Below are 25,437 nucleotides of genomic sequence, written 5' to 3' on the forward strand. Positions count from 1 at the left end.
TCGATTCATGGCGACCTCAATTCTCGGAAGATTGAACAAAAGCTTATCATGTATCTCATTCAACGATAAATATTGTTCGATATTTGATCCTCCATGCCATTTTAGGGTACATGAAGGAAATTCAAAAGCAAGCGTGTTCTCAATGTGTACATGTTATTATATTTGACAAGTTCTGTGTGTAACTTTGCAGGCAACAGCAACATATCTGGAACAAGCCCTGAATACAGAAACGTCACAGTCACATATAATGCACCTCAACCAAATCATTCTGATGCCGGAAATTACAAGTGTGAGCTTGGCAGTTCCAAGGCTACATTTGATGTGCGAGTACTTGGTAAGCTTTTCATGGTCACTTTCGTAAGCAGGTATATTTTGTTCAGAATATAAAAAACTAGCTTTGTTACTCGGTGTTGCCCGGGTAATAAAAAAGCCTCTGGTCAAAAAATTGATTTGTATTTAGCATATAACAACATTTGCCATTCTAACTTTCAAACTGCATCTCATGAGAAAAAGTTCTGATGGATAGCTTCTGATGGAACAGTTACCTTTTTTATACACACCCACTTCTATGCAAAAATTATTATTAATTCAACATATTCAGGATTTTTATTTTGTTTTCTCAGTTCGTATGAATTGTATCATTACCGAATGATCTTTTATTGTAATCGTAGCAAAACAGACTTAATTTAGCTATTACTTGCTAATTATTTCACATTCACATCTAAACCCTTTTATAGTTGTTTTATTTTTTTTAATTTATTCGACCCGCACAAAACATTGTTCTCTTGATATGAAGTTTGAAAGTTACAGTTGTTTGACAAATTTTGAAAACCTTCACAGTTGTTTTTATTTTTTCTCTTAATTTATTTCAACTACACAATCGATACTGGTGCAAATGTAAAAATGAGATATCATACTGTCTTTGCCTGACCTCACGGAGAGAGAATGTCGAAGCTCATCCCGTGAATGTCCGCCTGAGAAGAATTGGCCTTGACCCCATATATAGTGATTGAATGTTACAAAAAAAAATTCTTAACAGGGGCATCATAACGTGTGGGCGCATTGCTAAAATAATTAGCGTGTGGTTACGGTATATCCAATATGATAACGCCTTAGATCGAAATTTCCTAACAAGGGCATCGTAACCTGTGGGCATCATGCTAAAATAATGGCTATAGCTGGACAATCAAAACGACGAATACATATACGACCAACTTTGAGAAATATATACGTGTATGTAGATATGCGGCCTGAATGTTTAAATTTTGTGTTTATAGTTGTGTTGAAAATTTCTGGTGTCAAATATTACTCCAAATTCAGGTAGATTTATGGCATATAGAAATATAAAAATACTGCAACATAAATGTTAAGAAAGTGATGGTGACCGTCCAAATATGGTCTACTATTGTTACTTCGCAGTGTTATCACAATAGTTACCACGATAGCGGATATAAATTACTACCGAATGCCTGGCATTCCCAGAGTAATAAAAACTGTTTTTGCACAAAAAATTTATTTTTATTTAACATATAGCAACAGTTACCATTCTCACTTTCGAACTTCATATCATTGGAAAAGTGTTTTGTGCAGTTCAAATGTTCGAATTCGTTTTTACTATAACTTATTACGAATAACGCTGAACTGAGATAGCGAACATTGTAGCCTATATCTTTTTACAGGTGTTGTAGGAGAGATTTCGGCAAATAGTATATCGGCATTTTTGTTATTTCGCTGTAATCAGTACACCGACTGCCAAATTTTAATTTGAAAAGAAATTTTTGTTGGTTTTTTATGGCGGAAAAATTAAAAATGTACATCCTCATTAAAAAAAAATTGTGTTCCAAGTAGTAGGGCAGAAAAAATCTTATAACAGGGGCATCGTGACCCGAGGGCACACGATTAATTAATGATAAAAGAATATGATAAGAGTGATAGAAAGGATGAGAATGGTCTAGCCTTGTGGTTCCACGTACCCTTAAATAGACTTGCGATTTGCATGTGGTGAGTTCTAATCCAGGACGAAGGTGATTTGCCATTGCTAAAGCTTTATCGGTAGGAAAGACAGCCGAACTTTGAAATTTATATATACACTAGCTGTGCTACCCGGCGTTGCCCGGGTAATAAAAAAGTAGACAAAAAATTGATTTGTTATTAACATATATAACAACATTTGCCATTCTAAATTTCAAACTACATATCATGAGAGAAGTGTTTTGCGTAGTTGAAATAAATTAGGAGAGAAAATTAAAACAACTGTAAAGGTTTTCAAACTTTGTCAAACAACTAACTTTCAAACTTTATATCATGAGGAAATGATTTTGTGCAGAGCAGGTTCTTTTCTTTGGAGGCATTAGACAATGTGTAACTTCTGAGAATACATGTATTTAACAGATGCATAAAAAAATATAACAGAATATGGTAGTATTTTGTAATTGAAATGTTATTAGAACAATGTCTGCCAAAAATGGTTGAATGAAAAATTAATATTACTAATAAAGATTGGAAACTAAATAATGGTTAAACTTCAAACACGATACTCAAATTATGTTTAAAAAATGCAAGTTGAAATGAAAACGATAATGCAACAAACTTTAAAAACTTGTATTATAAAGTTTAAAGGTTACACGAAGTTTATAAATGTAATAAGAGAATGTAAATCTATCTACCTATATATATATATATATATAAACTATATTAAGAACTGAAAACTTTTAAAACATTTTACAACTTAAAGTTTCATGGTTGCTACCATTCATCAGGTAAAATTAAAATGAACTGAAGCTCATATGACTGTACATAAAAACACATCGAGAAATATATATATATATATATATATATATATATATTTCTCAAAGTATGTAAATGTATGTAAATATAAGAGAGTGAGGAATAACTGATACAAACGATAAATCTTACAGATAATCGTACAATAATCTTATAAATGATTGTTGTAAAATGTGAATTTTGAATTACTAATTGGTTAGGTTTAAAAGGAAAGATGTGTGAGCTAATACACAAAGCAAGCGCTGATAGGAACTTTTTTTAGACACATGTTTAACGAACGAAACATTTAGCTGTTGAGGAAAGGAAATAGCGCTTGTTAATATACTATATTGGTATTAAAATAAACGATAAATAACAAAATGAAAAATATTCATACAAACCATGATGTTTTAATTTTAACTAAAAGAAATAACATAAAAGATTTTTTAAATGAACAAAGATTTCGTTCGTATTTAATGATTGTAGAACGCAAGGTACCAAATCAGAATCCAAAAAACATAATGTAGCTGGGAAAAAGTCTTATGAGCAGCTGGAATAAATTAGTAGCGAACTAATTGTAGATGTAAAATAAATAGCAAGTATGTAAACTACGAAATGTCGATTCAACCTATATATTTTGGTAACTTATATAATCAGTACAAAAATCGCCAAATTTCAAGTTCGAGATAAATTATTAGCTTTAACGAAAAAAGCCGAATAAGCATCGCATTGCATATACTTTGGGTCCGAAAATATTTTTGAACAGGAGCATCGTAACTCGTGAACTCAAGGCTAAAATAATTAGCACGCGCATGGTGTATACATTATATGAAATGATATTTGATCACTATGGCGTTCTAGCTCAGTGGTAGAGCATCCGGAGAAGAAACTTTTCGACGTGTTAGTGGTATTAGTCGCGAGTTCAAAACTATCAGAATGTGAAGTTTTAAAATCAAGGTTTTAAGATCTATAGCCGGAATGCAGACATACGACTGATGACATACGGATTTTGAGAAATATATATATGTAGATTGTGAAAAACAAATTTTTCTTCATCTTCCAAATTGTAAAATAAAACTAGAGAAACTTGATTTTATTTGTCACATCTGAAGGATTATATTCTAGCAGTCTCTTGGTAAAACTAATAATCAATTTCAATAGATCAATAGATCCTTTCCAGTCACTTTTAGGTATCATGGTTGTATAGGCTATGTTTGTTAGTGGCTGATCTTTCAAGGCAAGATATGTTGATACTCAATTTTTCTAATTTTTACTTTAGGTTAGTTATAAAGAGCATCTTATCGAATTTACCGTGATTACCCGTTAATGTAAGCGGTACATTACTACATACTCTATAAACCATATGAAGTTATTTAACCTTTTTACTGCTTGAAGACCTTATTGATGCTGAAGTAAAGTGGTCAACTAATAACTGAACATACACCGGTGTTCCCATTTGATAAATAACTAACTTGTAAAAAAAAGACAGTTACAAAACGGGTAACAATTGTTAATTACATTCTTATATTACATGTTTAAGTTTGTTAAGCATGCTTTTACAGTATTAGATCAAAGAAAAAATGTATGGCCATCCATCATATCAATTTCGCAACTGTTTGCCGTAAAATATAAGTAGTGTTTTTTTGAATTTGCCAAGGGCTTAACCAAATGGGTTTTATTTTATTAAATCGAAAATTTCTTCATCCACTTATCTGAAAATGGGCTATTTGCCTGTTTCTAAAATGGAAAAAATGACTATATGATTTGTACGTCACAGGTTCCGTTTTGGCTGTAACATATTTTCTCCAAAAATTTAATGGTTCAAAAGATATACTTGATTAGCAATGACCACAGCATTTATTGGGATCTTGTGTCCGCTTTATTTATGGACCTTTAATTTGGTAATATTATGTGAATTAGCAGGGTAATAGTGTTTTCACTGCTTTTAAATTTTTTGCACTGAATTTTAAACATTGTGTTATTATAACAGATAAAGACACTTTTATGCGGAAGTCAGTTAAATAAAGTTCTGTAGGGGTTACAATACGCGTTTCAGTACTGTTCCGGGCACCCTACTTCTCTCATGAAGGTACACAGTTTGTTTGCTATTTATTTGAACACAGTATTGTTTCATTGAGAGATGGGTAACAAATTTGAGGTGCTAGTTTTGTAAATACTGTGTTACCCTTGATAGTAAAACGTAAAGAATTTGGAAAACAGTCAATATCGTCGTTTTTCTCTATGAATGTTCGCCTTATATCGGAAAATTTTCCAAATGGGTATGTGATATTTGAATGGATGGCAATACTAAATATTTTTTGCGCTATTTTGTATTGTATAAATAATATATTTGTACTAATATGATTTTGGCAAATCTGTTGTCGTAGGCCCTCCTTATGATATGGAGATTGGAACAGAAAACTCACAAGGTGTTGTTGTGAGAAGAGTGGCTCCTTTCAGTATTGCTATATATCCTTTGACCCAATCACTTTATGAAGCTAAGGTGAACATCGCCGCCAAAGGAAGTGTTATCTTGAAAGCCACTGCAATAGGGACTCCCGCCACTAATGTAACCTGGTATATAAAGGTAATGTTTGTTTGGGACATTTGGCTTACAGGAAGAATTACCTAGATTTGGTGGAGCCTCTATATGTCCTACTTTATTTAGGTCTGGTAGAGCCTCTATATGTCCTAATCTACCCAGGTCTGGTGGAGCCTCTATATGTCCTAATCTACATAGGTCTGGTGGAGCCTCTATATGTCCTAATCTACATAGGTCTGGTGGAGCCTCTATATGTCCTAATCTACATAGGTCTGGTGGAACCTCTATATGTCCTAATCTACATAGGTCTGGTGGAGCCTCTATACGTCCTAATCTACATAGGTCTGGTGGAGCCTCTATATGTCCTAATCTATCCAGGTCTGGTGGTGCCTCTATATGTCCTAATCTACATAGGTCTGGTGGAGCCTCTATATGTCCTAATCTACCCAGGTCTAGTGGTGCCTCTATATGTCCTAATCTACATAGGTCTGGTGGAGCCTCTATATGGCCTAATCTACATAGGTCTGGTGGAGCCTCTATATGGCCTAATCTACATAGGTCTGGTGGAGCCTCTATATGTCCTAATCTACATAGGTCTGGTGGAGCCTCTATATGGCCTAATCTACATAGGTCTGGTGGAGCCTCTATATGTCCTAATCTACATAGGTCTGGTGGAGCCTCTATATGTCCTAATCTACATAGGTCTGGTGGAGCCTCTATATGTCCTAATCTACATAGGTCTGGTGGTGCCTCCATATGTCCTAATCTACCCAGGTCTGGTGGAGCCTCTATATGTCCTAATCTATCTAGGTCTGGTGGTGCCTCTATATGTCCTAATCTACAGAGGTCTGGTAGAGTCTCCATGTGTCATTGTCATAGTAATGTTTAATTTTAACTGTAGACTATAGTCTATATTCACCTATATCATATTTACAAAACAAAATTATCAGCTTTATGAGCTCCATTTTGAAGTAACATACCAAATTTTTATCGTCTCTTGCTATAACAACATCGACCTCTATACCAGTATGCAAAGATTATTTTTGTATTAAAGGTTATGGCCATTCCTGATGTGTTTATAAACAGTTCATTCAAGCCATGGCAGATATAATATCCATATTCTTATTGTTTTGGTATTTTACTGTATTTTATTACTTGATGCAATGTCTACTGACCAATGGTAGTCCAGCATAAATTTGTTACAGCTACAGTGAAAAAGTTTGATAATAAATTATGGTAAAACGATTTGACTTTGCCATATAATATTTTTCAATCATAGATTACTGCATGTTATGTTGGTAGGAGTGACTTGAAGAGCTCATTGTTAGCATGCATTGCTAGCTACAGATTTGTCACTATTTGTCTATTTATTATTGAAGAACGGTACTAGTGATTGGCTAAAGACTGATGAAAATTCTCTCATAGAGCTGGAAAGAAATTGGGATGCATTACTGAATGTCTCCTTAATGGCTTCGGCTATGAATAAGTATGGAAGCTTCAATGCTACCCTTAACGTCATTTTGGAATGTAAGTGACAAAGAAACGCTTTCAGTTTTATATAGTACTTTAAAACCTATTTTTATTTTTGGAATTTTTCAGAGCATTTAGCTATTTGTGCTAGTTTTCCTTTTAGTTTTCATATAGGTTGATATAGTGCATTGATTTTAATGATATGTTTAATGCTCATGTTTTAGTGCTTGGTAACAAATTTAAAGGTTGACTTGCAACAAAATTTATATTACAGTTATTTACCTTTTGATACCTGTTACAGTTACAGGTATCAAAAGGTTCACCATGTCTTACTCTGCTGTGTTGTAGGTTCAAAATAAGTGGAAATGTGAGTGCAAGCTCTTAAAAGCTCAAAAACGAACAGTTAAAAAAACGTTCGTAGGTTGGAATCCCTTTATTTTGATGACGTATATAAAATGATGACGCCAATCAAAGGCTCAATATAAAACGTCTCGTAGCACTAGTTTATAACAAACACTTTGGGTTTTATCGAAAAGCCCTTATCTAACACAGAGCTCGCTACTTTACAGTTTCTTTTCAGCTTGGCCTAGTCATCTAGGCCTAGTCCTAATCTGATCATGTGACCTATATTTCCGTCAAATGGCGCCAATAATTTTTGCAGCATTTTTCGACCATCATGAGTGACCAACAGGCTCCTCATGTTTATCAGAGAATGATATGCACCCTATCGAGCTAAGGTTGAACAATTTAATTATTTTTAGGCTAGGTTTTGAGATATCAGTGCTCAAAGTGACAGCATTACAAAGATAATGAAATAGACGCGTTGCTTATTAATTCGTTATCAAAACCTTTTTATAGGCCACGTGATCCAAAAGTTGTGACAGTTTATATGCGCCTTTGTCAAATATTAGGTTTTACCGAATATGTAATTAGATCACAGTGAAAAACTTAATTTAGTGGCGAAAGTGTTAAATTATATGTAACAGACAACAACGGTAAATACTCAAGTAATTACATAATAATTATAATATTAAGACAAATGCATCATGTGGAACTATGTAAAAAACTAAAGGTGAAAACTTAAATTATATGTAAAAGGTAAATTAGTAAAATAATAGTAAGTAAACAGAGTTTCCATTCTTCCTTCACCTTAGATACACTGGACTAATGTGTAGGCTAAACAATGTATTGGATCAGTGGTAAAGGTAGCTACAAAAATCCACGATATGACTTACTCTAAATAGATACAGTTTAAATTCATAAACTCGCTACTTATACATCTATATTTCTACCAGCTTTTTATTTTGCTTTACAAAACTGTGAAGTTTTGAGAAACTGGACATCTCATTTGTCAAAACAAATTTGTGTTCAAATTTTATGTCATGGATGGAGGTGATGTAGAGGTGATCGTAATTCGAGGTTCGACTGTTTTGGTAACAATATCTTTTCATACATTATTTACACTTGCTCAGATAAAAAATTGTGAAAGGATAATGTAGTTGTCACATCTTCATCCTATAGCATTTTAGATTCAAGGAAAGGCGATCGTCTAATGTGAAAATTATTTTTAAGAGTTTTACCCACCTTCTAACCACTAAGTCCATAAACATTCAAACATTTGCAGATTAAAAATAGCCGCATAATATCTGCAGAATAGATTCCTAGATACAACTCGGCAGCACTAGTTTAGTTTACTTGAAATCCACTATCATAGTGTTGCGTTTGAAGTCTTTTCTAAGACAGATATATTTCTTGATTGAAGCAAAGCCGTGTGTACAAATGATCTATGTGAGTTCAAGATCATATAGAACTTATGTGAGGCTTGAAAGCATATTGCTAAAGCAAAGCTAAAGTATTCAGCCTAACATATGTTCACAAATAAAATGGTTTCTAAATATAAAATTCAGTGAAGAAAGCGAGTTGTAGCTGATTGTAGTAATATTTTTGATTTGCAGCAATTGCTAAAATCTCTCAGACATTAATGAGCCATTGTATACATCTTTGTAAAGGCTCCTTTTTAAGATAAAGGGATGATAAATTTTGTAACAATTTAAAAAGCCATAACCGACCAGTTGTTCTGTAGACCCTCCACGCTCTCCGAGTGTATTAGAGACTGACTTGTGGCCATCCGCAGGTGGTACTGCCACATCTGGTTGCACGTTCGACGCTGACCCACCAGCATCTGTATTCTATGCAAAGGAAAATGAAGTAACCGGGGAATGGCATAGGATTAGAAGTCAGGTAATTGTGTCTAAAAGATCTTTTTTATTCCATCAATTCTCTATAGGCTCCAGTTCTCCCAGATAAATGGGGTAAGAAAATGATTAGAAAGTCTCTCATGTAGCTAATTAGTTGTGACATGTATGATGATGATTTAATTTAGCGAAAATACTTACAAGGTCTTTTTTTATCAGAAAAACTGGTATTCAATATTCAAAGCTCTTAGTTAACCTTTATCAATTATTTTCATCCTATTTTTGTAGCAGTAAATGGTAAGTTGCGCAATAAATCTAGCACGCTTTAGACTGGTTTCTGTACTCATGAAAGATAAGGTAGTGTGGCTATTCCACTGTTTGTTACACTTAATTATTTGTTACGCGCAATCATAAACCCTCCTAAATTTATAAACGTTCACAGACATTGTGCTGTATCTATTAGATGGTAAAAATAGTGTGAAGTGGTTATGAGGTAACCTTTTTTCTGATTTTAACAGTGACACATTATGAGTGCTGTCTAAGTATCCCAGAAAGGAGTGCATGATGTAAATTTATAGTAGGCTGCGCTGAGTATCATAATTTATTATTACAACATTATACTTGTAAAGATATTTTAATTAATTTTAATAATTAATTTAATAATTATAAATAATATTTTTATTTATTATATAAATGATAATTATATAATAATATATTATTTATATACTTTTCATAAATAGCTTTTCAAAATGAGTTTTCACTGAAGTCTTGTGTATGGCATGATTAGTTGAGTAAAATCCCTTTTTGAAAAAAGGAATATCTTCAGCTGTACGCAAATGGCACAAACTGTCATAAAAAAAGGTTGATGCGCCACTTGTATTTCCTTACATGGGTGATTTGCTAGTGGGTTTCCTCTAGTGGCTGCCACACAGGAGTAACCCAGCTGGCGGCTTGCTAGTCGAGCGCTCCAGAATTAGCTTTCTTACATGGAGCATTCCACAAAACAGTGGAAACTAGAGCACCTCTGGTTGATCTATATAACAATTCTAATTATTACGCGCACGCTCTTAACTGGTTACTTATTACCTTTTACTCACCATAGCATCACAAGAGTGCTGTGTTGCACTTACTATCGCAGGCTTGCCGAAGCTTATCGATAGAGCACAAATTAGCATTAATAAGAAAGCATTAAAACAAACACGATTTACACATAATTTTCAAGAACCAGACTGGAAAGATTCACAGAAAGATAAAAACATCCAAAATTGTATAAAGTCATGCCATTTATTTGGCCATGACCGGGGTCTAATGTCCTAGGAATTTTACTATTAAGTATTATTTCTGGACAAGAAAAACTATGTTTCTACGACTACCTGGTTTCGTTTTCTGTTGAACCATTTCTTTTTGCAGGATGGGCTATTCCATTTGTCAGACATACAATTAAAAAGAGATGCAGGGATGTACAGGTGCATCGGTACCAACGTACATGGAAATGCTTCAGCAAATATCATGGTTCATGGTAAGTTCCATTACACACTGCCAAGCTAAGTTAACTCAACTTTTGCTAGTTATTAAGACAGTTTGATATCTGACCAAAAGCTTTATTAACATCATTCCTAGCATAAAAACCACTACTAAAGTTTTGTCATGAAGCCTTGTATGCAATTGGTTGCTTTTTTACTAGCTTATTATATGCAACTCCTTAAAAATGCAATACAATTCTCAACATACAGTATGAATTATGATATTACTTCAGTAGAATTTTAGCTAGTTTGATACAGTTACATGTATATCAAATTTATTAAAGGTTAATGCACAGAATTTTACAAATACATCCATTATGCCAATATAATCATGATATTTTGGTAATCATTTTGATGTTCGATGAACAAAAAGCCAGTTTTAGGTACTAAAAGCACTTGCGATGCAAACTCCAAGCTGTGGCAAAAGGAGGTAATTTTTTTGACAAAACATGCAGATATGTACAATATACGATGCCAATGATTAGCCAATGCGTGGACACAAAATAAAAGAACTCGTGTTGGCCACCATTCTAATACATTTTTTCCTTTATATTCGACATGGCTGATAATTATAACACAAGGTTGAATCAGAGTCCACAAATAACGGAAAAGTTTCCTGCATATAAATGCGTCTCGCCTTAACTTTGTTGAGCGGTGGTTATGGAATTACACTAATCCGCTTATACATGTATTCTGAGGAGTGCGACAACAAGAAATCTTTTTTTCATGCAGGTAGAAAATTAAAAAAAATTGGCTTGGAAATTATCTGTTTCCTATTAATGCATGTTCTGCTTTCGTGATTAAGGATTTTGAGCGGACAATTTTTGATAATCTAGTTCAGAAAACGAGTAATTTATTTTATTAATTATATAGCGTCGCAGCTGTTTCTGGTTGGTATTTTGTAAAGATTGGGAATCTTACTGTCCGTTTTCATGATTTAAAAATGTTGATGAAACCCGGTAGTAGGTCAGATTTACACAAAAATATTATTCAAACGCCAATCTGTAATGTTATCTGCTACTGTCAATGCAATGAAAAATTTGCGCTATCAATCGACCTTTAGTAAACCCATTTTACTAGTATCACATGGATAAATTTGCAAGACCACTTTGAACAATAATTACACAACCCGCTACCACTCTGAACTCCTTCAAACTGCTTCGCAATTCATTTGAAGAAGCGCTGTATCTGAACGAAAGGTTTTTGTGCATAACTTGGCAACGACTGCTCTACTGTTTCATTTAGAAATATGGTGGAACCTCTGCTTAGAAAAGTAATTCATTCCGGAAGCCGTTTCCTAAGTAGAAACCGATTTCATCGTATGAATGCCTTAAGCCGTTTCATGCTTCCACAAAACTCAGATATAACTTTGGTACAAGTTATAAATACATGTAATGGTTAAACCCTGTAGCCTGTACATGTTAGAATTATATCACTAAATAATAAATAAAAAAATGCTCATCAGAAAAAGAGAAAAATAATGAATAAAAACTATGATCAGTATGTTTTTTACCTTGAGCATTGGCTGGCTAGATAAAACTAAAAGACCTAAAAGACTAGGAAAAGTTTAATAATGGCAGTCAGAAAATGTAGATGTATTGTTGTCGTGGCTTTGCTCAGAATAAAGGTTTTTCAAAACAGCGAGAAATGAAGAACTGTCGTCATATAAGACACAGAACTCCAATCGCTATAAATACAAGTTGGCTTATCCTGTTGGTGATACATGATAACTCCAAATTGAACAACGAACACAAATAAAACACTTGCAATTTACTGCTTTTCGCTAGCAAAAGAAGCTGAGTGAGTCGTTCCAAGTCGTAACCGCCAGAGGCAAACAGGTCGAGGAATAAAATTAACTAACAGGCCAAAGTATCAACGGCCTTCATATATGAAAATATTTTTTAGAAGTTGTAGAGGTTTTCAAAAAGTAGAGGTTCTCAAAAAGTAGAGGTTCTACAAGAATATTTCAGTGTTTATTACAAGTTCTACCTCATTCCATAGAAGTTAGAAATATTTGAAATATCCTGGAGCTAGTTTTAGCAATTTTTTCGATACTATTTGCAAGTTTTGTTAACAACTAGTAACGCCATTGTCAACAATATATTTGTAAAACATCTTTGTAGACCTAAAAATTATACAATTGAAACTTTCAATAGTAATGCAATGTGAATTTTTGAACTTTTTCCGGCTGTATTAATTCTGGAAATATGGCTAAATCTCTGGTTGAATCAACTCTCTTTGTACCGTAGAGGCTCTTACAACGTAAATAGTCTATTCCGAGAATGCTTACCTTATAGAGATTTTATGTTATACGAACAGTAAAATACAAATTGCCTTATCCATTTCAAGGCTTTTCCAAACTCACACCTTTGATCCTTCAAAAAGACAAAAAGCTAAACTTAACTGTTTAATTTAATGGCTGTACAACAACTGGTATTATTGGTTTGCATTGACAACTTTTTCCTTATCACTTTCACTTGGTTTAGGGATCATGATTAATGTAATTTTACGTTAAATTAAAGGGAAAGCTTCATTGACAATTTAAATTGATTTTTACACACATCAAATGAAATCACCTCACGTATAATCCTATGCGTTTAATAAAGTTGAACAAAACTCTATATGCCCATCTGCACCAACAGCTATTTCCTGTTGATTGGACATCTTTTAGTAATCTTTAGCCATCTGATAAATGTCAAACTGTATTTTGAAGTTGTGTTCTTCCGTTGTGTAGCCAGGTTACCAGCGGACAAGTCTGTTCTCTTAACAAACCTGCAGTATTTGGTCGCATATCCACACACATCAAGGTCTATGCTGTAACAAGAAAATAAGAAAATATTGTATATATGTAAAATAGAGTGAAACAAAAATATATCTTTACTATAATAAGATCAGTGTTTGTCTGTTGTTTGAAGCCAGGGTTAAAGATTAAGATAAGTCTTTGTCTTCATTTACCGATATTCTAACACCTAATTACCTGTACCAAGCGACCGCTTTTCGGTATTTCTCAATAACTGTGCAGCTACTTATTCTCTGTGCTCTATCGGCATACATGATGATCTCTCACAGGACACTAGACTACCAGGTTAGTCTAGTGTCCTGTGAGTAGTCTAGTATATATAATAGAAACACGCCTATACGCTGTTTTCGCTCCCAAATGGGAAAAAGATAAAGCGATATTTTAAAGGCTAGCTAGGAGATTTTCATTATTCGAATCGGATCTGAAAACTTACACAGACTTGACTTTTTACATTATATGGAATTTCTTACGCAATACGAAGCAAAAACTTCACATAAATTCTTTACTTTAAGTGGCGTTTCTATTATAGGAGGTTAACATTATAGCAGCATCTGCTGTATAAAAATGCTGGTTCAAACATCCTATGTTGTTCTATACTTGATCAATTTTTGGTTGTAGGTGACCCTCAAGAAGCCTGGGTTGATCTTGTGAACATATACAGCACATCTGTAGATCTGGTTCTTCACACCGTATGCGCTACGGAAGTAAACTACACAATCACAACCATGACTGTTGATGACCAGGTAACTAACTTTTAAGTTTGCTGTATCATCATGTGGGGAACTGTGAATCAGTGCAATTGAATGTTTGCTAAGACCAGTGTATTCAAATACAGATACAAAAATTCTCGTTAATTTGACCCTCTTTTTACGCTGCTTCACTGCATCACACATTATTCAATACCCAAAGTCTTACCGTGCCCGTAAATTTGTTGATGGTTTAAAAAAATGTTTTTGAGTATCTTAGATTAAAAATTAGATTTGAGAAACAAACATTGTTGGACTTAATCATTTATAAAAGGTCACAAGATCAAAGGTCACACAAGTGAAAGTTACAGCGATTCCTCACTTGCCACAATAAATATTAGTGCTGATCCAAAACAGGAAAAACTGTCAAGTAGCATTAACTCTGCATTTGTTTCATCAGATTTAGTTTGAATATCGCCAGCTTTAAATATTGTTTTATAGAAACAACATAGTGTACATGTACAATGCAAATATTTAGATCACCACATTGCTTCACCTAGAAACAACTGTTTAGCCTGACTTGTCCTTCTCAATAGTAAAGGAATGCTGTATGAAGATCTTGCAGCCCAAACAAATCTTGTGAAGACATCGATCCCTCACTATTTGATTTTTCTCTCTTTTTCCAACAGTGCAATTCAACAAATTTATTTAGTGTCGTTTGTGTAACACTTAGCTGCTAAGAGGATGTTGAGGCCATGTCCTTGCATTTATAGCTGCAGCTTGTTATTGATGCGACATGCACAGCTTCTCTACCGTAACTCAAGCTAAGCGCTTATGCTAAAGGTTGATTAATTAGATTAATCGGTTGATTAATTAGATTAATCGTTATTTTTTTTAGCTTTTAAGAGCTTATAATCACATTTCTACATATTTTGCACCTACAACACAGCAAAATAAGACATGGGGAATCTTTTGATACCAAATAACTTTAATGTGAATTTTGTTGCAAGTCAACCTTTAACAATCTTAGCATCTCGATTGCCTATTAGTAAGTTGCATGTGTAAACGAAAAATCATGAGTCATCGGGAGTGTGCTTGTTGTAATCACCAGTAATATATCGTAGCGTTTTTACTAGCAACAAAATATGATGGTTTTTTGGCTATTGAATGGTTTTGTTTTATTGGTGTTTTCATAGGACTGCCCTTGTTTTAATGAGGAAATATTTTCTTCTTTAAATTGACAATTGCAATGCAGCAAATCATTAAGTAAAGCAAATAGGTGAAGCGTACTCCAACTCACATTACAATTTGCTTTGGAAATGTGTCTGCAAAACGTCACATTTCCTTATCCCCTTGTGTTAATAAGTACCGATACCGACTTGGTGCAAACTGCAGTCAGTTTTCTCTTCCACCTGCATTGTCAATGACGTACAACTATTTTAATTTCTAAATTATAAATGTTAGGCTTAATAGGCGGTTATCCTACAGCTAGTCGCACTTATATAGCGTCATCATTTTTGCTACGACCAAAAAATTCTGTGTTTCAATTGTGATCCAAATGGAAATGTCATGAGTTTGTGTATAAATGGTCTTATAAAGAGCCGCAACACATTTTAGTACATGAAGCGACCAACTAATGCTGCTCTTAATTAAGACAAAATTAAGTTCGCACCAAAAACTCATATGCCCCTACATGGTTCACGCCAGTCTGGCTGACTAACCTTTTCTAACTCGTAGTAATAATTACCGTAAAACCTCTAATTGAATGCCACACTCCAATTGAACGCCACCTCTATTTAACAGCCACTTTGACATCATTTGATCTTTACGAGCCCATAATATCAACTGATCCGTAAAAAAGCGTCCACAAATACATATTAATAATGAATCGTTAATATCAACGACAATTAATTCTCTCGTTATCCAATTTCAAAACTTTACGTTTTTATCGTTAAAACTTTCAAAGCAATGCTATAAAAATAATTACTGTCTCAGGCTAATAGTGGTTCCTCAAAGTGCATGTAGTCATGTACATATATGAAAAAACGGTTTAAATTCACAATGATAGATAGAATCTTGAAAGCAATGTCATAGACATAACTACTAACTGTCTCAGGCTACTAGTAGTTCCTTCTTTAACGCGGTCCTAATACGGCGAAGCGTCTGCGTATAAAAACCGGTTTGCAAGTTTAGGACTAAAGGTTACACTTACTAAGCAAACTTTTACACGTTGCATTAGTGCTAAACGCAACGCGTGAAAGTTTTGCTCTGCTAAAAATTGTTTGTACGCTAATATTGACTAGTTCAGCAGTGCAAAAGAAGAGTTGAGGTCAGAAGATATTGTGAAAGGTATTGGACAACTAGAAGATGTTCGTTCCATCGAAAGCAACAATCAGAACGCAGCTATCCGAGCAAACGGTGGAAATATTTGTTTTAAAAACGTTAATTTTTGTTTCTCCGTGTAATATAAGTATGATTCATTTATCTCGATTGTTCATAAATATATATTTGTATCATTTGATAGATTATTATTATTGTATAACTTATAAATATGCAGTTTTATAGCATGTTATTTAATAGCATCCTTGCTGCTACGTTAACACGGCTTACAATGGATCGATGCTCATAACTCCATTTATATTGCACATAAAAAGCTAATTTTGGTTGCAAACTGTAGCAAACATATCAAAGAGTGCAATGAGTTTTTGTTCAACAATGTTAAATATATATATAAGAAAATATGTCTTTAAATTTAGAATAAATTAAAAATTGAAAATTCCAACAAATTGCAAAGAGGAACACAGGCTATAATATCATCACAAGTCAATTGCAAGCAATAGATATCCACTAATAGAGATATTTCTCGGTTTCTTGATGCACATTTATTAAGAGACCTTTGACAAGTTAGAGGTAAGTTAGCAGATTTATTGCATCCAAAAGGTTTTAATATAGCTCCACCGAAAAAAGAGAGCAAAATATAGGCGACATTCGCTTCGCCCGTAATAGGGCTAAATTTATTTTCCAAAAATTCTGACGAGCCATTGGAAAAATAGACCACCAGCCTCTATTTGAACGCCGCCTCCAATTGACCGCCACTAGAAAAGAGGTTGAATAATGGAGTGCCATGGCGTTCAATTAGAGGTTTTATGGTATTTCTTCAATTTTATCTGAAAAGTTTTTTCAGATAAAATAGATAAACCACTAATGTTTTTTTTAGTTATTGAACCAATATTTTAGTTGTACTGTTCAAGCTTAACTAAATATAGTATCTAATCTTGTAATTTGTAATGTTCATGGTTTAAATGTTTCAAGACAGTGTTACGTTTTAGGGTGTTGAAAAGTTACGACTCGACAAAGGAGTGACCGCAAACAATCAATTGCCAGAAGTCCGCAAAGATCTCCAAATTAGTTACCTTGAACCAAGCACCACATATAGTCTAACCATAAAGGTCATGAATGATTTTGGTGAATTGCAAGGTGAACCGGAGGTGTTCACCACCCGTATCCGTGAGTAAAGTACATGCACTTTTCTAGCAACCAATCTTGCTCTTGAGCTAAGAGTCTAAAGCATAGCTACAATGTGAGAAGATTTTGAGTTGACATTTTCTTGGTGTAGACACAGCATAAATTAATTGGTTCGTGGCAAAGTTCTCAAAGCCTCTCATCAATTATCATGCATGTGATTACCTAGCTTTCATTAGTACAAGAGCCTCAAGTGCACCTAAAACTGCTTCATGAGTCATTACAATTGCACCTACCACAAGATTCTCTTTCAGTTTTTTCGTGTTCATGCATTTACTAGATGCATACCTCGCTTTTGCGTTTATGCATTTATTAAAAGAAATAGCTAGGCAGACCAAAGTTTCTTTCCTATGCAAGAATGTTGGTGTCCGATTGCACCCACATTAAATTTACTGTGCTGTGATTTATTCAGTATGCTTATGCATTAGTTGCCTCATTGGCAAATGCTGTTAACCTGTATACCTCTTGCTGTTTCGTAATGTACTAAAAATTCTAAGCTCACTGATGTAATTAAAGTTATTTTTGTCAAATCAATATAGAAAGTAATAATTGAAAATGACATTCAACGGTTAACTACACTGACCAGCTTATTAAAAATAGTTACGACGTGTTTAATTAAGCATCGTGCAAAAACAGTAGTAGCACCATTTGCTGTTGGATTGAGTCAGTCCATTAAATGATCCGTTTGATTCTTGTGCCTTTTCATAGCGAGTTCCTGATGAACAGCTCATTCTGATTTTTGAAATGGGTACGCGATAAGCAATCTTTTAGGCCAGCGTTTATCCATAAACTTGGAGTTATTCTCTCTCTATATACCGCATTCAACATTATCATGAGATCAACCTAGTCAATATTACTCTATTGATTAGAAGACGACCCACAGGTGGAATTAATGAAACATTTTTAGCCTTCAACAAATGCATTTGTTACATGGCAAGTTTTTGGTTATTCTAGTTTCCAACATTTTCTGATTACTACATAGTGATCCTTCACCATAACTATTAGTGGTGCATTGTAAGTCATACGTTTAGTCTTTGTCAATGTAGCCTATTCAATTGGGTTATTGGGTACATTCACGTAGTGTTAGGCAAAAGCTCTCATAATTTTTCGGCAATTCTGAATGATACGCGATTAAAATCTGAATGCCATACAAGTATGCCTTATGTATTTACCTTATGTATTTACCTATGTATTTACTTATGTATTTACCAGCTTAGACAGCATTTGCTAAAAGAGTTGTCAAAAGAATTTGTCATGCAATTAATAAAAATAAACAAAATTATGTTTCAGCCGGACTTTCTCGTCCAAATGAAGTTAAATCCTCTACACAGGCCCCACCAGATCCAAGTGCCGCGCCATCACTACTGTCAAGCTTGCTGTTACTAACACTCACCTATATATTTGGGCTATTGTAACATATAAAGTTTCTGAACAGAATAGCATAGATTTATGTATTCTAAATATGATGTTAGCATGTTAACGCAGCTTGGTGCTAGTTGTAACACAGTCTGTCAGGTATAATTGTAATATCTATATTTTTCTGTTTTTAACTAGTTAATTGTGTCAGAAATGACACCATAAGATTTTGATTTTTATGATTTTGGGTGTCCTAACAACATATCTTATAAGTTGAATAGTATTTGCTTATGCAGTGGAGGACCTGTCATTCCATAGCCCGTAGGATGTTAAGTAAGTTTGCCAATACAGTTGTCCCTCATTTTTGTATGCATAGTGAAGCTATCGGTTGTATATAATTAAGACGCTATATGTTTCAGATCTTCTATGACGTTCTTCCGTGTTTGTTCACACATATTATTTTTTAAATACAATTATGATTAGTTGCCGGGTATATTACCATTGCATTTATAGAATTCTCAAATACTCTCAATAAAAGTCAAACTGCAGAGCAGACGTGGGTATTGGAAGGCCTTTTGGATTTTTAATCTTGTTTTATAAACTAGTTGTATTAGAAATTGGCGTTTAGCAATAATATATGTACTCTTTCTGGGCAGATGGCATACTTTAACTCACTGGCACACTCTTTTCACTTGGGTTCTTAAAATCAGATAAAAATTTGGTGGGCACACAGATGTGAAGCCAAGCGTACTACCACTAAACCACACAGCCAGCTTGCCACAGCTTAGAATAATTGTACCTATAATCATTACACAGCATGCTCTCCAACACAATCATGATCTTCAAAGCGTCGTAATAGTAACCAAACAATTATTCCGTAGTATGGCAAGGTTGCCGTGTGGCGTAGTGGTTAGCACCCCAGTCTGCGAAACCAGTTCACTTCTATTGCCAAGCGGTTTCTTGTTCCTATAACTTCATCGCTATAACTGGACATATAAACGACAAAAACTTACATTTATATATATAATCTAGTGAATGCATGGTGAAAAAAATTTTTGAGTAACTTATGAATTGTATGATATTGAGTGGCTTAAGCTAGTCTAAATCTTTTTATAATGAAAATCATGTCCTTTCTTCCGTCTCGCTGTTAAAAAATATTGCACCTCATGGAAATGGAACCCGTACAAATCTGACAGTGCAGTGGTAACATGCCTGTCCACAAAAGCATGTTTTGTGTCTTAGCCCGTTCACTTCTTGTAAGTGCGACTTAGAACGCACCCCACTCAGTTTCTCTTTCTAGCCTAAGTCAATAAATGGCAAGTGTTGTTTTCATTCGCTGTGTAATTTGGCATCATATTATACTGCATACATGGTAGGACAATTTTTGTTTGTAGCAATTTAAGTTCTGTGTTTTCTGTATGATGATGAGTTTCTAGTTTGTGCCGATGCCAAATTTTTCTACTCATGTTTTTACAACCATTTGTACTGAGTAAACCAACAGCAAGACAACTCCCAAATCTTCTGATAGCCATTTTCCAACTTCTCATGATCTTTTCTAGCCTTGTCTAGACAGCCAACACTAAAGCTAAACAAGCCAACATGCTGTTTATAGGTTTTATTAGTTATTTCTGTATTTTCTTTTTTAGCTGTGTACCTCTTCTATTATGTAGTAATATAATTCTAACACGTGTTTCTTAGAGGTTTTAACTATTACACATATTTATAATTTGTAAAAATCTTATATTTGAGTTTTCTAGAAACATGGAATAGATTAGGGAATTTATAAGGTGAAATCAGTTTCTACTTGTGAAGTTTTCTACTTAAGAAATGTCTTATGGAACGAATTCCTTTCATAAGTAGAGGTTCAGCTGCATTGGCATACATTCGGTGTCTGTGAAAAGTTTGTTGGTCACTGAAAAAGCAATGTTATGGAGTGGTTTAATAGTTGTCTAGCGAGTCTGATGGAACCATCAGTTTGGCATCTGCAGTCGACTGATGGTGGACAGTGTGTTTGCCATTCAGCATTCCTGGAGCTCATACCGGGTCAGGATAGCCTTTTCTGTTCTAACCAATAATAGCTGCCAGCGTTGAGTCATAAGCTAAAGCTGTGATTAACTCATAGCGTTACGTTTCTCTACCTATTGTAGAAAGCAGCCAGATTTGAATTACTACAGTCAATTATTAAATTGTCGATTACCATGGGATTATTTGCTAGAGATTACAGATCAGTTGCCTATGCGGTTTTATTTTATTATACCATGTTATATTGTTTCTTGTCACATTTCGGTTGATGCTAAGTATTTTCACTTGCTATCATACTGTAATTTTTCATATTTTATTGCATTCATAATTATTGCGCTCAACAAATTGGTATGGGAATAGTACTGACATGTTGTTTTAGGTTTCACGGTACTCAATAAAGATTGTGACCTGAATAATAACCAGTGAAATCACCTCACGTATAATCCTATGCGTTTAATAAAGTTGAACAAAGCTCTATATGCCCATCTGCACCAACAGCTATTTCCTGTTGATTGGACATCTTTGAATAATCTTTAGCCATCTGATAAATGTCAAACTGTATTTTGAAGTTGTGTTTTTCCGTTGTGTAGTCAGGTTACCAGCGGACAAGTCTGTTCTCTTAACAAACCTGCCATCTTTTGTCGAATATCCTTCCATCATTTTGGTTTGTTCGTTGAATGTCATCAGCTGATGTAATAGAGTTATAGATGTAATTGCAATCAAGTTGGTCTGACGACAATGGTGTAAAAACCATCTGGCCTCACAGCCTCCCAAGGTGAATGCCTGGCGTTGCATGTGGAATGAAAACACTCATAAACAGTTGCAGATAATGTAGTGTAAAAGTAATGTAGTAGGTAAGATAATGTAATATTTATAAGCTGTTTTTATTACCTGTACAATGCAAGACATTCAGCTAGTATAAATCTAAGTGTTTTTTGCTGGTTTGTTAGTCTGCCGTATGTCCAGTTTTAGAAATAAAATACGCATGCTTGCAATGCTTGCTAACGTTAGGAATGAAAAACTACTTCGTACTTGAATTGAAGTTGGAAAATCCGGTTTTGCAGACAGTCAAGCTAATCACCTTGCCATACTATGGAATAATAGTGGACATACTTATTACACCAGCCAATCTTTAATGATGCATGAACTGCAGTGAACTAGAAGAAAAGTGACTTTCCCAATATGCTATTAATAAATGTATATAGCATAAACTTAATTAAACTCATAGCGCACAAGGAAATAAACAAACACCTTCTTTTAAAAGTTACATGGTAAATAAATGTTGATGTTCTGCGAAATTTTAAAAGAAAAATTTTAATAGAGAAAAGATATGTGCTCAAAATTAACCAAAATGTTATAAATATATATATAGCATAAACTTAAGTAAACTTATAGCACACACAGAAATAAACAAAGATCTTCATTTAAAAGTTTAAATGGTAAATGTTGTAAATCTTGGTTAAAAATAAATTTTGTGCAAAAATGTTCTTTTATTACTCATGCAACACCAGGCATTCATGTAGTAGTACCTGAAATGATTGAGCAATTGATATGCTCCTAATGTATGAAACAAGCGAAGGTAGATGTTTCCCTTCTTCACTCTCCTTAGACCACCGTGTATATTTAACGCTACCTCTTCATCTACAAGATTCATCCCACCTTGTAGAAGTAAAAGAAGAAGAGGTTTATATCACCCATCACAATTCTTGTTCAAAATTCTTCAATTGACAGAACGAATGCTTTGCTTCATCCCAACAGAGAGAATATTGGACAGCTCTGTAACTTTAACTAGGCTGTAAACTTTTAACTTGAAGGTTCTATTAGAAGATAACACAGCCATTCTTTTATTGGGTGAGCTTGATGACCAGCAGCTAGCTGTAAAAGTTTCCAATAGCTGCATTTTGGCAAAACACATTCTTAGCATATTCTTTGGGCTTCTCATGCAGTACCATTGCAAGGTTTATACGAGAGATACACATCACAAGAAACAATGCAGTGATAGAAACTACCATTCATTTTATGATTTATTCAACTCATATTCTTTGAAATTTGGTTTAAATTTTTTTCATAACAATTAGAAGTTGTTACAAAATTAAAAGAATGATCAGTAAAAACTACCGGAAAGTTTATAATTAGCATCTTTCTGTTCACAGATGTTATTATTACATTATAAATGAGTCAACTTTTGGTAAATGACAATAAAATGATAAAATAATATTGAAAGGCCTTCAATAGATTTACACAGTGTGCTTTGTAACTTTTCCCATTGATTGTTGGTTGCATTACTTCTACCAATGATATACAGCCCCCCAAGGATAGCCGACGGCTATCGTAAGGGCGGGGTTTAATGATGGAGCCTTGTTAGGATTGTGCTAGCCTGGGTTTCGGAGCAAACACAACTCTCGCGGGGCGGTCGCGTTGCCTTGTTAGGTTTTGGAAAACATGACTCGCTGTTATCGTTTCATTAGCTCATTCAGTCAGTAGACCCCGCGGTTCACAATAGCAAACCTTGAATTTCTACAATGTAGGGGTGATACCTAACCAAAATAATGGATCTATGCAAAATAAAACATTTCAAATTACCTACCTTTAGTAATTTTAAAATTGGTAAAGGTCGTAGTATATGCTTATAGTTGAATATAATTTACGCGAAGTTACCCGAACAATGGCCTTTTTTTCCTAGTTTTTGATTAATATTTTGCCACCCCTAATATAAAATGACAAACTCTTTCATCGTTGTCACATTGTTTTACCTGGCCAATTAGATGGGACAGCAGGCAAAGCTGTGCAGTGTAGTTTTCATACTCAAATCTAAATATAAAACTGACTTTGGGCTATTTTATGATTGTTACTATTAACATCACACATGCTTGCGAATGGCAACTGACTGATCATAATGGTGACAATATTGGGATACTATATTTATTTGACAACAAGATGAATTCAACAGATAAGTAAAATAACCACTATAGTTCATAATATTTGTAAATTTACAAGGGGCTTTATTCAGCATATTTGTTTGTTCGGGTGCCGTGTTCGGGTTCATCCCAGCAGAGCTCCATCATTAAACCCCGCCCATATGAGAGCCGTCGGCTATCCTTGGGGGCTGTATATCATTGCTTCTACTGTACATGCTTTCCTAAACTAGCACAAACAGTGTAAAAGCTTAATTATGTTCAAAAACCAATGTGAGTTGTTATAACTTTTGGAAAGGTCATTAGTTTTACACTGAGACTTGTCTCTTTGGTAAAAGGAGATCTGGAAATAGACTTGATGTGTGCGAATGCAAAGGGAGCTTTATATTGAAACTAGCTGCATTAACCGCCTGCAGGAGCAGATTCACGTGCAGCATAAGGTTTATTGAGAGTTGTCTTTCATACTGTAAAACAACTCCAATTATGCAGTCTACTGAAATTGTCCTGATCAGAGTATGTATGCACATATACGTGTCAATGTTGGGGAGAACAATGCAAATCTGCAATGTGTCTTACCGCTAGATGCGTGTAAAATCTAGTAAACATTCTAGATTCATGTGTCTAGATTCATGCATCCGTTTATACCCATCTACATGTATATTTGCAGTTGACGATCACGCACTTCTGCCACTGAGTCCCGCCTCGGCTGACCATTCTTTACCCGCCTCGCAGTTGACAATCGCGCTCTTGCACTCGCCTCGCAATCAATCGGTTTGCAATCGCAATCAATCGCCTTGCAATCAATCGGGCGGCACCCGCCTCACACTCAATCGGCCTGCACGCCTCGCAATCAATCGCCTTGCACTCTCCTCGCAATCAATTTGCCTCGCAATCAATCGCCTCGCAATCAATCGCCTCGCACTCGCCTTGCAATCACCTCCAACTCGCCTTGCAATCAATCACCTTGCACTCGCAACCAATCGTCTCGCAACCAATCGCCTCGCACTCGCAATCAATCTCCTAGCACTCAATCGCTTTGCAATCAATCGCCTCGCACTCGCCAACTCATTCATCCGGAAAGCCGCGCCTGGAGACTCTCGCCGTACTCGGGGCGAAAAAGGTCTCCCGCGCATCCCCGAGTGACGCCATGGCTCCAAGCCTAGCTGTGCTACCCGTCATTGCCCGGGTAGTAAAAAAAGTCTTTGCATACAAAATTGATTTGTATTTAACATATAACAACATTTGCCATTCTAACTTTCAAACTACATATCATGAAAGAAGTGTTTTGTGTAGTTGAAATAAATTAAGAGAGAAAATAAAACAACTGTAAAGATTTTCAAACTTTTTCAAACAACTACAACTTTCAAACTTCATATCATGAGGAAAAAGTTTTGTGCAGGACAACTAATTTAAAAATAAATAAAACAACTGTAAAGGTTTTCAAACCAATGTAAATTTAAAACTTCATAACTTTCAGCGACCTATATCATTTGATAACGCATAGTGGAACCTCAGTTCTCGAACATAATCAGTTCCAGAAGTTCGAGATCCGAAACAATTTTTCCCATTAAAATAAAATAATGTAAATTTTAATCTACTTCAAGGCGAGAAAACAACTTCGGTAAAATATTTTTTCAACATTT

General features: G+C 34.6%; 1 protein-coding gene across 1 annotated transcript in view; it reads left to right on the plus strand.

Moving 5' to 3' along the window:
* Positions 1-19,412, plus strand: part of LOC137406287 (uncharacterized) — a 40,474-nt gene extending 21,062 nt beyond the window's left edge. The window contains exons 5-12 of the mRNA XM_068092836.1: positions 191-334; positions 5,151-5,350; positions 6,685-6,832; positions 8,859-9,016; positions 10,381-10,489; positions 13,912-14,036; positions 17,309-17,486; positions 18,792-19,412. Of these exons, the coding sequence (XP_067948937.1) occupies positions 191-334; positions 5,151-5,350; positions 6,685-6,832; positions 8,859-9,016; positions 10,381-10,489; positions 13,912-14,036; positions 17,309-17,486; positions 18,792-18,916 (1,187 nt within the window). The 3' untranslated portion in view covers positions 18,917-19,412. The remainder of the gene's footprint in view (positions 1-190; positions 335-5,150; positions 5,351-6,684; positions 6,833-8,858; positions 9,017-10,380; positions 10,490-13,911; positions 14,037-17,308; positions 17,487-18,791) is intronic.
* Positions 19,413-25,437: the final 6,025 nt, after the last annotated feature.

Source organism: Watersipora subatra, chromosome 1 (genome assembly GCF_963576615.1).
Source record: "Watersipora subatra chromosome 1, tzWatSuba1.1, whole genome shotgun sequence".
Classification (NCBI taxonomy): domain Eukaryota; kingdom Metazoa; phylum Bryozoa; class Gymnolaemata; order Cheilostomatida; family Watersiporidae; genus Watersipora; species Watersipora subatra.